Source organism: Homalodisca vitripennis, chromosome 5 (assembly GCF_021130785.1).
Source record: "Homalodisca vitripennis isolate AUS2020 chromosome 5, UT_GWSS_2.1, whole genome shotgun sequence".
In the NCBI taxonomy this organism is placed as follows: Eukaryota; Metazoa; Arthropoda; class Insecta; order Hemiptera; family Cicadellidae; genus Homalodisca; species Homalodisca vitripennis.
Genome location: NC_060211.1, coordinates 171673223 through 171687410, shown reverse-complemented (window position 1 = coordinate 171687410; position 14188 = coordinate 171673223). Strand labels below are relative to the sequence as shown.

Sequence of the window (14188 nt, the reverse complement as noted above, 5' to 3'; positions counted from 1 at the left end):
GATTTTTTACTTATTCCCTCTACATTTTGGTGTAAGACGGAAAGTTTATTTGGGACTTTTTTTATGCTTTGAGTTTTTGTTTTTCCCTGTTTTTGTTTGGTTAGGGATGTAAGATTTTCACTTTGGCATTGTCTAAAAAAGTAAGTGAGCAGTCAGGATGTACTGTCTTGAGTGTTCTGTAAAAATCAATGTGTTTGAGGAAGAAATCATAGTAGCTTTCATCCTCTGCTTTTAGCTTAGCATGTAGCGGGGGTCCATGACTTAGTTTCATCGTGGATTTTTCTATGGGTTTTTTAGCCACTTTAGCTGGTAAGGATATTTTAGGTTTCTTAAGTTTCTCTTGGGCTTTTGCGACTTGTAAAGAGATGCTTTGGAATGTTTTCCCTTGATTTTTTAAGGGTTTTTCTGTGCTGGTCTCTGTCCACACATTTTTAAGTTTTTTTGTGCATGTTTGGATGTTTCCTGCAGTCTGTGCTTTCTTTGAATTGCCATTAGTCAGAGAGGTGTTCGGTTTTTTAGAGCATGTTTGGTTATTTTTTGTGAGCATAATTTTGTCAGAGTCAGTCAAAAGGTCATTTGTGTGCTGTAGCTCAGATAACTTGTTGTTGTTTAAAAGAAATGGTTTCAATTTGGGCTGTCATCGTTTTAATTAAAGTTTCCATGCATCCCTGCTTTGTTTTTAGCTGGACAATTTCATTTAGAAGGGATGGCGAGTTTGAAGCTGGTTGTGATTGTTGGTTTACGTTGGGTGCTACTGTTTGTACAGAGACATTAGCAGTCCTAATATTGGAAAGAGTTGTTTCATCACTGTTCCCTACTTTACTTCTTAGGAGCTTTGTCTCTTTTTCTAGGTCTTTTATTTTCTTAGTGTACTCATTTATGGCTTGGCCAAGTTTCCTATCATTTTCTTCATAAATGGTTTGTGATTCTAGTGTGAACTGCTTTTCCCTCTCCAGTTGACTTTGAGTTTGCTCCAATGTTTATAGTATCAATATTTTATAGTATTTCTCATGAAAAAATTGCTCAATAAATTACAGTCCCTATATATAAAACAGAATTCTCTCAGTTGGTTCAGATGTTATCTTTGTAACAGACAACAATTTGTTGAAATTTCTTCTTATATTTCTAATAACAAACTTACAAAATATGCATCAAAGACAAAACCAACTTAACAATATGTAAAATCCACTATTTTATTATAAAGACACAGTATGAGTGATAATTACCTTGTGAATATCTTATGTTGAATCCTTTTTTGTGACTCCCCTAGACTCGTTTTGAAATACAAATACAATTTACTTTCAGTGGACATAATGACTCGTGGATTGTCTTCAATTTTTCCAGTAAGTCTTGCAATCGGTGGGCTCTTCGGTGAGTTTCCGTCTCTTATGAGAATGTAATCTCGGTTCTTCTCCAAGTCCAAGTCTTGAATCTGAAAAATTAAGGACAATCAACCAATATATCCTCCATTAGAAACTGTGTCAATTTTACAATAAAATTATTTGGTGTGTGCATACAGTTATTGGTAATATACCAAATACGAGTTTTTATATTATAAAGTCTATTCATGATGAAGGAACCCGTATTGAATAGAATATTTAGATTAAATTTCACATTGGTTCCAAACATAATTAAATCTTAGTATTCAATGGTATGGGCTAACACTAAAATGTTATTTAACATGATATAATTAATTCTGAAGATTAAAAGTTGTCATACACACCACATTATACTAACCAAAATAAGAACATGTCAAACTTCAATATACCATCCAACCAAATTTACTCTGTCCAGAAGCTTTTTACCAAACCCTCACAGTGCATTCTAATGCTGCTCTCTGAATAATCAACTCTATTTCTTATAAATATTGGCCAGTTTTGTTCGATCTGATTTAATTAATTTAGTTTCATTAAATGCATTATCTTTATAAAGAATGCAGAAAATGAATCCAAATATGATGTATTTTTTAAGAAGTAAAGCCAACACTAAAACCAAATTTCATTATTAACATATCGTATTTATGCCAAAGTTAGATTTATTTTCTTTATTTTTCACAGGGATAGCATAGGTTCATAAAGGATAGGAGCTACTAGCTATCTGGGTGTGTGGCTAGGATAATAGACCTTTAGAATGGTAGGAGTCTATAACCTTTCAACAGCTGTCTCTCTAATGGAGTAGGCTATAAGATATTTCTTAAATATTTGGCCTGAAACACAAATATTTTTAATAGCAACATTAAAAGTATTCATAATTCCCTTACCTCAAGAGTGATGATCCTGCCTTGTTGGGCTGTCAGGATGTACAGACACTCCAGTCCTCCCAGGATAATTCTGAGGATAACCTGGAGACTTGAGGGTCTGGGGTTGAGGAGTCGCTCGCAAGTTGCCTCCACAAGTCTGCGGTTCCGTTTTCCATGATGCTCTGTTAGGATAAAAAAAATCATAAACATATATTAGACGAATATTTGAAATTTAAGTACAATATTTTCAGAGTCCTCACTTTTACGTTTTTTTAATGCTCATTGCTTTAAGGTATGAAGAGAATTACCTGAAACCCTTCTTTTCCACTGAACCATCAGTGCTGAATTTGATGATCATGAAATTAGAGGCTGACACGAATGATTTGTTGCCCAAGTCCTGCTTGCCTGACAGTGTTGCCAAACTGACAGCCTTGTCCTCTGTCCGTCCTCCGACCAAGATTTGCACTGTGTCAAAAGTCTTCTCCGTTTCAAACTCTTGGAACTGGAACAAAGATTGTGTGGTTATCTATTGTAATAAACACATTTTCTAAATAAAATTTCAAAGTTATGCCTTTTTAAGTGGTGCAGACATTGTAATAGCTCTCATACATTTTCTCCAGTTGTATGTATAAGGTTACTTAAAATGTATACTTATATTAATAGTATTTACTCAAATATATATAGTCTGTTTTACAAATGGTGAATCCAGGGGGAGGGCCATGAGAACCATACGACAGCTTACTCTAAGATTTAAAAGAGACGTTTTTGTTGAAAACACAATCATTCTTGTATGGTATCCATAAAAAAACAAAATTAACTTAACTTTATGAACTAAACTTATAAATCAATTTCTTTCTAACAATGTAATTTTGTTGTTGTTGTTATGAAATGCGACATTTTCTGCTTTTAATAACCGTAAACTAAAACTCAGGTGGCCTCCGTCTGAAATGTGGGACTGGATCCGCCCTTATGTTTTACGTTAATCTAAAATTCCCAAAGTTTTAGAAATAAAAAAATTTCAAGTAAGGTGATAAAACATCATTATTGATATTTATTATACATATTAAGCTAGGGGGAGCTTTAGGTATTATTTAAAACAAGCAATTGCAGTATTTAAAATAGTTTTAGCATTTCTAAATATTCCATCAGTAAATCTGGAATACAACAGGTGATACTTAGGTAGATTCTTGTCAGTGAAAACATACAGAGAATATCTGGAGATTTCCATCAGTTAGTACTAACCTGCAGGAGAATGTTGTGACCCTGAGGTCCTTCCAGAGTCCACTTGCAGGTTGACAGGGGCTCGTACTTGTGGGGGTAGTTGGGACTCTCCACGACATCGCCGCTGCTGGCCATGTAATAGTGGCAGTGTTGGGGGCAGTCCACTTCGTCTGACCAGTCTCCACAGTCGTCTTCACGGTCACATCGGAACGCAGCGTTGATACAGCGGCTATTCGAGCAATGGAATGATCCTGAACAGAGATAAGGTGGATCAGTTGTTTAAATAACATGAGACTGAAACTTGTATCTACTCCTGGCTAGGATTTGTGTTGCACTGGATTTATGATAAAGCTAGTTATAGGGGATAACCGTCATCAAGATGTCACTAAAAAGATTGAAAAAAAAAACAGATATTTAAAAAACTGTTTCCTAGTAATGCCATGAAACATTTAAACACTTATCTATAAAAGGAGATGATATATAATTAAGTTTTGAACAAAACAAACAGTAATTTCTGGAAATAACTTCTTAGATGCTGTTATCCTACATTCATTTTTAGTTTGATTGATTTTAAGTGAAAAATTGAAACTAGATTTATGATAATGTTATTTATCATCATGAAGATGTGTCACTTCACAAAAAACAAACATAACAAACTGCATTATTTTTTAATATTGTAAGTTTTCTGGTGAAACATTATAAATGGTTCTCTCACAACAGTTCTGTTTGTCCTTAATGAGCAATTCCTTTAAGTTAAAGAGAAATATTGGTCTTTCATTTATATTTTTGGATACTTTAATATTGCCAGATATATTTTACAGCTTGAATAACTTAAAATGGTGTCAACTCTTACACTTATCGCTGTTACTTTTTTATTTACATCAGGGATTCTAAAGTACAAGACAATTAATAAAGTCAACCTCTCTACTGCCACAGCTAAAAGAATTTAATGCTTGCTACTTATACCTTTAGAAAAGATAAAAACCTTTAGTAAAACCTTTGCAGGCCTAATATCATACTTATTCAAAGTCTGTGCCGTTATAGTCAGTATTCTTGACAGGTTCTTTAACTGATTTCTACCAGATCTACTTCTACTTTGGCAACAGTTACCTGCAGGGCAAGCGTTTGCGCGACAGAGGAAGGGTAGAAGGGACTCGCAGGTCTGAAGCTCCCAAGATTGCTGGTCGTCCGTGAGCGTAACGTCCACACACTCTCCTGCTGAAGGCTCGGGCTGATCCAATGACCAGAAACCTAAAAACATACACACTTCAACCTAGTGTACTGGATATAGAGTATTTAGAGCAACATAAGACTGGTTTGTATGATATACTATAAACAAGGATGTAGCCAGTGAGGGGGTCCAAGGGACCCGGAATCCCCCAAATTTTCAATTACATTTTTAGTAAACGATTATTATTATTTAAATAATTCAGTATTACTGACATGTACTACTGAAAGATCGTTCTCAACAAAGAAAAAACGGGGTCAAGAACTTTTTTAAGGAACAAAACAGGGCCTTACTCTCTGTCCACTATGGGAAAATATCAGTTGTCTGGAACCCCCCCCCCCCCAAATTTTCCTGGCTACATTTTTGACTATAATCTATTATTGGGAGCATAGATACTAAATATTAGTGGAGACATAAAAAATTCTGTAAAGCAATTCATAAAATTAAGCAAGATATTTCAAAAGTGTTCCTAAAAACATAATCAAGTCATATTGGGTGTCTGTGCATTACATTATAGCCTACTAATACTATAGCAATAATTCTACAGTAAAACGAGGTGGCCTATAAAACTGCGGAAGAAAAAATATTGTCTTGAGGAAAAAACAAACAAAAACTGAAAAAAATTTTATGTTGTTATAGGTGATTGAACGGACGTTTCTCTCACTCTGCCCTCACACATGTAGAAAATACTCAATTCTTCAAAAGTAATCATTTGTCTTGTAGTTCCAAAACATTTCTCTTTTTAAAGTTGGCATTGCCACAACAAAAATATTGGTTATTTAATCGACTTGTTGTCATTACTTGCATTTTAATTCACAAAATTACAATGATACTGTTCAGCACTTTCTTTAATGGTTTACTTTTATTATATACATACAGATGTGCTGAAATGTATATGAGCGTTTTAGTAACTTTTTATATGGTTGAAGTTATAAAAAATAAAACAACTTTTTTCCACCATGTACTTTTCCTCTCCTCAGGGGGTTGCACAGAGTTAATTTTTGCAAGTTAATCCATTAAAAATTATTTCACAGTTTTTTATGTTTTCCAGTACTTTTGTGTAAATACAACTTTTAAGTTCGATACTGTTTGTAATTCTCAAAAACTAAAACAGAAATTCCATTAGAAACTTGTTATTCCCCTAAAATATCACTTTTCATAGAGGATATGAGATATATGTTATTTATTTGTTTTCTAAAAGATACCATTCTCCCTACTACACAAGAACTAAATTAAATTAAACGTTACACTATAATAGAACTAAAAAAAATCACATGTGATAGCTTTCACAACTCATTTACCAAATTTTTCTGAAATTAATGCATGATGTAAAAAACTTTTTAATATTTTCAAATATTTAAAGGTTATACAAACCTGCATACTGAGAGACTAGAACTCCTGCAGCTGACTCTAATGTGTTTGTCCTGAGATCATCTAGAGAGGCCAGGCCAAGCCAGTACTTCTGGTTCGATCTGTCCACTGGTCCTAAACTCTTATACGCTAATTTGGCCGTAAAGTTATTTTCTGCGTATGACTCTACTAATAACAGGTCACTGCCGTAACCTGCAATGAGAGAAAATTCATGTAAAATGCAGGAAATTTCATATTCATTAATAATAACTCTACATTTTACTTCACTCTTCATTATTCTGATTACCAATCTAATTATTCATCCCATTTAAAATCAGCATTGTTAATCAGACAATCCAATCAGACAGGTATCTAAGCAGTTCAGAGATTACATTAAAATTTAAATACAAGGTCACTGGGTTGTTAATAATTAATTATCTTTTTTGACTAATTAGTCAACCACTAGTAACAAGCCTACTGGGTGCAAGGCATCTGTGATAATTAATTATGCTTAGATAATGAGTGCATTCTTTTAATTTTCACCACTTGATGTATGGAGATGTAAGTAATAATAGAAAGATATCATAACAAACTCCATTATCTTCTATTACTTTTTTTGTGGCAGATAATTTTGTAATGAGGCTTAAAAGAAAGTGAAGATGGCTAAAGCAAATTTTATTGAATATCCATTTATTTCATAACGTCTGTTTTTAAATTTTTTTTTTTTAATTTGTTGTTCATGAATAACATTTATATTGATCAAACTGTTAATAGTCATGGTTTTGTTGTAATTTTTTAAAGTAACAACATAGCTGGCAATAATAATTTTATTTTTATCCACAAAAATGATTAATGTAGAGAATTTATTATATTACAAATTTGCATACGGTAAATGTTTTGTTTTCTTGAATATTACAAAAATGTATTTAGTTGATGAATCATTGTTTTGATACATTATAATTTTCGATTGTAAAATAGTAATGTAAACTGTATTGTGGCTCTTATTTTACAGTAATAGTAGAGTTTATTAATTTATGGTTAGGTGTAAGAGAGGACTTAATAGTCCTAACCTCGCCAATTGAATATGTTTTACGTTGTATTCAATAAAGTCATTTTTCATTTCATTTCATTTCATTGTGAACAGAAAACAAATAATTAAGTCACAGCCCACATCGACTCTCGCTTACGAAATAAGATTTCCAGACTTAGTTTCTATAGCGGATGGGCTTCTCAAATTCTATTATTTCCTGCAATCCTGGGTGTCCTTTGACATTTCAGAGCCCACCAAGGAGGATCTCTTGCACAACCTGATTGGAACAGCTTTCTATTGCGTTTCCGACTGTACAACATCCTGGGCTCATCATCTGTTACACAGTCTCCCAACTGTCCTGTCTTAACTATCTCTAACATCATTATTTCCAAATGTTCTAAATGGGCAGTGAGATTACAAGTCAAATTATAGCTATCAGCTTTGAGTGAATGGAAAGAAAACTGTTCACCTATATATTACCTTCTTCTGAATTAACACGTTCATGATGATGGCTAATTTCTGGAATTTTTTATATGCCGTTGAATTTTCCAATAATGGGGGGTGGGGGGGGGGGGGGGTGGGGGGGGGGGGGGGTGGGGGGGGGGGGGGGTGGGGGGGGGGGGGGGTGGGGGGGGGGGGGGGTGGGGGGGGGGGGATGGTGGTGCGGCGGTGATACCTCCACCTCCACCGCGCCACCCCTTGTCAGGTGGAGGGGAGGGGGAAGGGAGGTCGGTATCAATGGGACCTGTAGATAGGCTCCCTATTCCAGCAGGTGTTCATTGTCCTGAGGAAGCAGATCCTGTCACCTGCAGGTGATAATAGCTTTTTTCGGCCTTCCTGGATTACTATCTACGCCCTTATGGCTATTGTATAGTAGCTTAATAAAATATATCCCTGAATTTGGTTAAAACATTTCACTACCATAACTGTTTTTATTTTATTTTTTTTACTTTTTCAAAAAATGTATTTAGAACAAAGTACTTATTACAAGAACATAGCCAAGAAAAACTTTTTTAGGGGGGTCCAGACAACAGATATTTTTCCAGTGGACAGAAGAGTAAGACCCCATTTTGTTCCTTAAAAGGTTCTTGAACCGTTTCTTTTTGAGGACGATCTTTCTGCAGTACATGTCACTGAATTATTTAAATAATAATAATCATTAACAAAAAATGTAATCGGAAAAAATTGAAAATTTGGAGGGGATCCAGACCTCTTGGATCCCCTCGCTGGCTACGTCCCTGACTTATTATGATCTAGAGTCCTTTTTTATATATTTCACCCTTATAGGATTCCATTACTTATATTGACAAAGTCCTTGGTTTATACAGGATGGTGTTGTTTATTTTTAATAATGTACATCCAAGATCATAGTTTTGTGCAAATAGTTTGGCAGAACTGAAAATATCAATCAGCCAGAAAGTTATCCTAATCTGAAACACTAAGTTCAAGGTCAACCAGAGTTTAAACAATTAATTGATAAAATCGTATTACTTGAGTTTAGATACAGGTTAAGGTGGTAGAAATTCTGTTAGTTTAATTTTTTTTATATTTGTTTTGTTTCATTGTTTGGTCACAACCCTCCAAATTACACTTTACTAACGACATGAAAAATACTTGCTTTTATAAATCCATGAAGAATTCTAGTCATTTATAGTTGGAGTTATGTATTTGGAAACATCTTCCTGTGAATGGAGTAAACAATAGGCTAAGATGAAGTCCAGCCTTAAACTCTGCAAGAAACTTCTGGGAACTCTAGCCTAATTGCCAGGTTCTGTGTGGCTTGAGCAGATATACCCTGAGGAGAGTAATTGCTTTCCTTACTGGACATGGCCATTTCATGAGTCATTTTGATAGAGTTCTATAACTATGAACCCGTATGTCCTGTTTGCAGTCAGGAAACTGAAAGTGCTGAACACATCCTCTTTGATTATAAAGTATAAGGAGACTTCTGGAAGCTCAGTCTCTGGAGGATGTCCAACCAATGAGATTGGGAGTCACTATTCTGGAAGGAGAGGGACTGGGAGTCAATATTCTTGAAGGAGAGGAACTGGGTGTTACTATTCTTGAAGGAGAGGGACTGAGAGTCAATATTCTTAAAGGAGTGGGATTGAGAGTCACTATTCTGGAAGGAGAGGAACTGAGAGTCAATATTCTTGAAGGAGAGGGACTGGGAGTCACTATTCTTGAGGGAGAGGAACTGGGAGTCAATATTATTGAAGGAGAGGGACTGGGAGTCACTATTCTTGAGGGAGTGGAACTGGGAGTCAATATTATTGAAGGAGATGGACTGGGAGTCACTATTCTTGAAGGAGAGGAACTGGGAGTCAATATTCTTGAAGGAGTGGGACTGGGAGTCACTATTCTGGAAGGAGAGGAACTGGGAGTCAATATTCTTGAGGGAGAGGGACTAGGAGTCAATATTATTGAGGGAGAGGGACTGGGAGTTACTATTCTTGAGGAAGAGGGACTGGGAGTCATTATTCTTGAGGGAGAGACTTTTTGAAGATAAAAATGAAGTTTTCCTAATATGTATTAAGACCAATCATGCTAGTCAGATACAAATTTTTTGAAGGTTAAACATTGCAACTCAAAAGTATTAAGGTACCCAATTCTAGTCACAGCCTTTAAGATATCTTTTCTATAAATAAAAAAAACGTGAAAGAATTTTCTCAGTACATGAGCAGTAGTAGATTTTTTAACATGTCATTACATTGAGCAGCAAAAAATAGGCCAATAGTAGATTTTGATAAATTTTTTTGTTTAGGGAATGAAGAGCTAGAGTTGTCTGCTCCATCAACTGCCACTTTTAGCTGACCTTGGGATAAACCAGTCCTCAACTATCACAGGTACTGTATTGATTGATTATTCAGATGTTGAATGAGTGTTTTGGTAAATGCCAGAGATGGCAGAGAAGTTGTCCTTGAAGGTTGTGTGGAGTTTTTGTTATCATGTATTTATGTAATCAATTTTTATTTGTAATTCTTATGTTTTAATTACTTTACGTTGTAAACCGTCATGAAGAAATAAACGAATATTATTAATTGGTTAGTGGATATTACAACCAATCAGATAATATCAATTTGATTACTGGATTGAGAATGCTTGAGCAACAAATGTGTGATTTTGTAATCAGCTGTTTTAATAAACCATAACGAAACATTTTTTACCGATTTAAAAATGATTCATACAAAAGAGCCCACTCACATTAAATCTGCTTCCATGATGTGTATAAAATGCTTGGTTTACATTAAATGGATTAAAAATTAATAGCAAGAAAATGCAACTGCTTTCATTCTCAAAAAAATTGTCCCTGAAGAAAATTTTGTTGAGACCAAAGTAATGCAATTTCTTGATATCTCGATCTATTCAAATTTTTTCAAATCATAATGACCAGATTGCCAAAAACTCAATTCTGTCTGCAGTTTTCTTATAAAAATTGTTTTTTATTGTGCTAACTTTTTTATAGTAAAATATGTATAATTTGCCACCTTTACACAGTATAATGTCCTATGGCTTGATTATTTGGGATGGTTGAACGTTGTTAGTTAAAAAAACAATTTTTGTTCTCCAGAAAAGAGCAAGAAAAATGTTTACATAATAAAACAGTTGATGGACACTGCAGATCTTTTTTTAAGTCTGTAAATATAACTTTGCCATGCCCTTATATTTTAGAAGTTTTGTATACATTCTTATGTACAATACTTCCTAAATTGAATATTTTGCTTACATTGGCTTTTAAAATAATTAAAAACATTTTAAAACTGAACAGAAATTTTTGAAATATACACCTATTAGTCTATCAATTAATTTATTGTTTTCTAATAATGACAACTCTAATCTCATATTTTTAATTATATTTAATTTATTTCCATGGAACCTTTTATTACCTTTAGTTGTCTTTTTTTCATTCTAGATTCCAATAAATTACGCAACCTACAATTAACACTGATTGAATATTAGAGCCTACTACAATAAAAAATAATCTTAGGTCTTTTAACGCAATGAAACTTCTCATTGTACTGTTTTGTATAAAATTAAAAAAATTTGATTGAGTAATCTTGTTCCATGATATTTAGCTAAATATTTGCTCAAATATGTTGACTGATGTTATGATCACATCAAACTTTTTAATAAGAATTGTAAATGTAAAATACGTTTTAAATGTATTTCAGGAGCATCATTCAAAAGTTTTTTTTTCTTTTCCTTTTTTTTCTTTTTTTATAATACATGCCAACATTAAGTTTAAACTCGGGTTAAATATTTTTGGTTCTTGTTTTGCTTTTTTTTAGTTCTAAAATAATAAAAAAACTAACTTTCTAATTAATTTAGTACCCCTAGATCTTCTGACTACTGAAGTAAAATCAGAATAGTAAATTATTTTTTGACTTGATTTTCTATTCTTTGACCAAAGCTCCAACACTTATTTAGATGAACCTATGGAAAATGAAAATAAATACAACATTTCACAATGAATAAATATGTATTTATCTCACAAAAAGAGTAGTGAAAAAATATATTTACTACAAAAGTTGTAAAATTTGACAATAATACTACACAGTTAAATATAGTACAAAATATGAACAATTATAAATACGCATCTAATAAAGTAACAAAAATAGATTATATGTTGTATAAATATGTACAAAATTATTTTACACTGGAATAAAAAGTGTGGATACGAGATGTGCACTTAGTTGTACAAGGTTTACTGGGTTTCTATGGAGAGATTTTCACATGCAGGACGTGGGGGGATGGGGGGGGAAGTTAAGTTAACGTAGTCTGGCAGTTCGAAGACCACTTCGGTATCTGCCTCCTCAAGAATGTGTTCGCACACATCGTCCACCTCATCGAAAGCATTAAAATTGTTTTCGTTTTCGATAAAACTTACGATACTTTTAAACAAAACCTTTCGGACTTCCTGTTTGACCTGGCTTTTCTACATCTCCTTCAACTTTTGTTTCAGTTTCTGACCCACTTGGGCTCGATCTCAGTTGCTTTTGGGCTTCATCAACACTCTCACCGTCCTCAATGATTATCAATTGTCCAGCCACCCTCTCGGATTCCTTTTCCTCGTTTTGAGGCAGAGCTGAGACTTTGTCGTTGAAGAGATTGTCTGGTGGAAGTGGAAGACTATTCGCTTTAGCTTCTTCAACTTCTTCTGTCTTCCCTTCAAAAGCATCACATGGTATGTTGTGGACGTCCACTATGGCTATTTCCTTCTCTCCACAAGCAGATGCTGTACTTGTCTCTACAGACGGATGATCTTGAAGACTTTTGCAGCTTTCATCTACTTCCTCTTCTATAGTATTTTCTTGAATCAGAGAATTGCTTCGGTGCAGGTAACTTGGTTTGATGATGGCAGTGCCAGAGGACGTGCAGTCTAAAAGTCTTTGTTTTTCTCCTTCGTTCTCTTCTTTATGTTTTTGACACATCTCTCTGTGGGATTTCAGTGTAGAGCCTCCCTGACATCATTTTTGACCTCAAATCGTGCCTCGAAATCTGAAACACATTGTTAAATTTTGACAGGATTCAAATCCACATATATCTTCCTTATAATCTTTGGACAACAGAAATTAGAAACAAAAATTTATTCAGATAAGTGAATAATAAATAAATTATTTTAAAAGTACAACTTCATTTATATAGATCTCATTTATCCAATTCTCTAGGTTAACCAAATATGTTTTATAGAGAGGAAAGATTTTAAATTTGTATCAATAAACTATTTGTGTTCAACAAGTGTAATTTGTTTTTCTATTAAACATGTACACACATTCAGAATAATATGTGCTAACATACATACATCAAGCAGAACGATTCCGAGTCCCAATATTAAACTCCCTGAAGAGTCAACCTAAGTTAAGGGACATACCAGTTCGGAAACGATCACAATCGAACATTGGCTCGTGCATCGGACTGCAAAACAAAATAATTGGTTCTCTTTTACTGTAATACGTATGACTAATAAATTCCTCATTGCGTGTAATCTATTATTTTTAATGCATTCCCGGTTTATTCCCATTTTAGTTTATCCGTATCACTTCCGGCCCCAATTAATCTGGATAAATGAGGTTGTACAGAATTATTTTTCTTTAAAACATCAACTAGCAACTAGATAAGCTTTATTGGTGGCCATTTTCCTATACCTTTGCAAAGGTGTTTTGTAAACTTCTTAAAGAATAATAAACAATATTCAGTTAAGTATATATGAGTAGTATTTATATATTATGAAAGTCTATGTTTTGTCTAAAGTATAGTTTATTAATAATTTTGTTTTTAATTTCAATTAAATAATTAATATTAACTTTTTATAATAGATAAAATACATTTTTTATCATGGGAGACACCATTCCTTAATAAGAATTTAGACTTAATTATTAAGGAAACAGTATGGCCGACTTTGACCCCTGCATGTCAAAATCGATGAACCTTGAAGGATCATCATCAATTTCAGTGGTGCCACTAAAACTTTGTTTTACCCTCTCAAAACCATCAGACTCTTAATTCGTTAATGCTGTAATTGGAATGTAATTGGAGTGAAAAAAAATCATAGATAATACATTTACACTTATTTTACTGTACCATAATACCATATCTAGATGCTTTCCCGTGACACAGGTCTGAGATTGCCAAATCATATGAGACACTGCTAACCTTTTAACAATTTAAAAAGTATTTATGATTCTGTATGTACGTACCTCAGAAGACTTCCTGTCATCAGAGTCCGAGTGTGTGCCGCTGTCGCCCAGGCTTGTGCCGCTGCCAGTACTCATGCGACCTGACGAGGTTGAACCTGCAACACAACTTCAATCAACAGCTGATCACAGCACAAAGATGACACAACAGTAACCTGTTTCATAGTAGGATCAATACAGATCAAATGTACAGAATGTAACAGATCACTTTCACCAAATGTTTAGTAGACAAACAATTAGTAAATATTCTTTAAATCCAGCATGTACAGGGTGGCGCATATGTCAGTTTCAACAGAAGAGAAATTTAAAGGCCTTACAGGTTAATTGAATAAAACACTTTTAGGCAAGAAATCAAATGCATTATATGAAATTACTTACATATTACCATACAATGTTATAGCAGTTGTTCGAAATGTCCACCTTGA

General features: G+C 33.9%; 3 protein-coding genes across 3 annotated transcripts in view; 1 reads left to right on the top strand and 2 right to left on the bottom strand.

The window, feature by feature from the left end:
* Positions 1–1301: 1301 nt before the first annotated feature.
* On the bottom strand, positions 1302–8914 carry LOC124363720 (low-density lipoprotein receptor-related protein 12-like). The gene is made up of 7 exons (XM_046818982.1): positions 8863–8914; positions 6063–6251; positions 4571–4711; positions 3482–3711; positions 2548–2741; positions 2261–2421; positions 1302–1432 (listed from the first exon to the last, which is right to left on the bottom strand). Exons 1-6 carry the CDS (start codon positions 8912–8914, stop codon positions 2262–2264), a joined length of 966 nt encoding a protein of 321 aa, XP_046674938.1. The 3' UTR covers positions 1302–1432; position 2261.
* A 135-nt stretch (positions 8915–9049) lies between these two features.
* LOC124363719 lies at positions 9050–9571 on the top strand. Its single transcript, XM_046818981.1, has one exon. It carries the CDS (start codon positions 9050–9052, stop codon positions 9569–9571), a length of 522 nt encoding a protein of 173 aa, XP_046674937.1.
* A 2912-nt stretch (positions 9572–12483) lies between these two features.
* Positions 12484–14188, bottom strand: part of LOC124363718 (phosphoinositide 3-kinase adapter protein 1-like) — a gene marked incomplete at its 5' end in the record, with an annotated part of 29552 nt that continues 27847 nt past the window's right edge. The window contains 2 exon segments of the mRNA XM_046818980.1: positions 12484–12567; positions 13767–13861. Of these exon segments, the coding sequence (XP_046674936.1) occupies positions 12484–12567; positions 13767–13861 (179 nt within the window).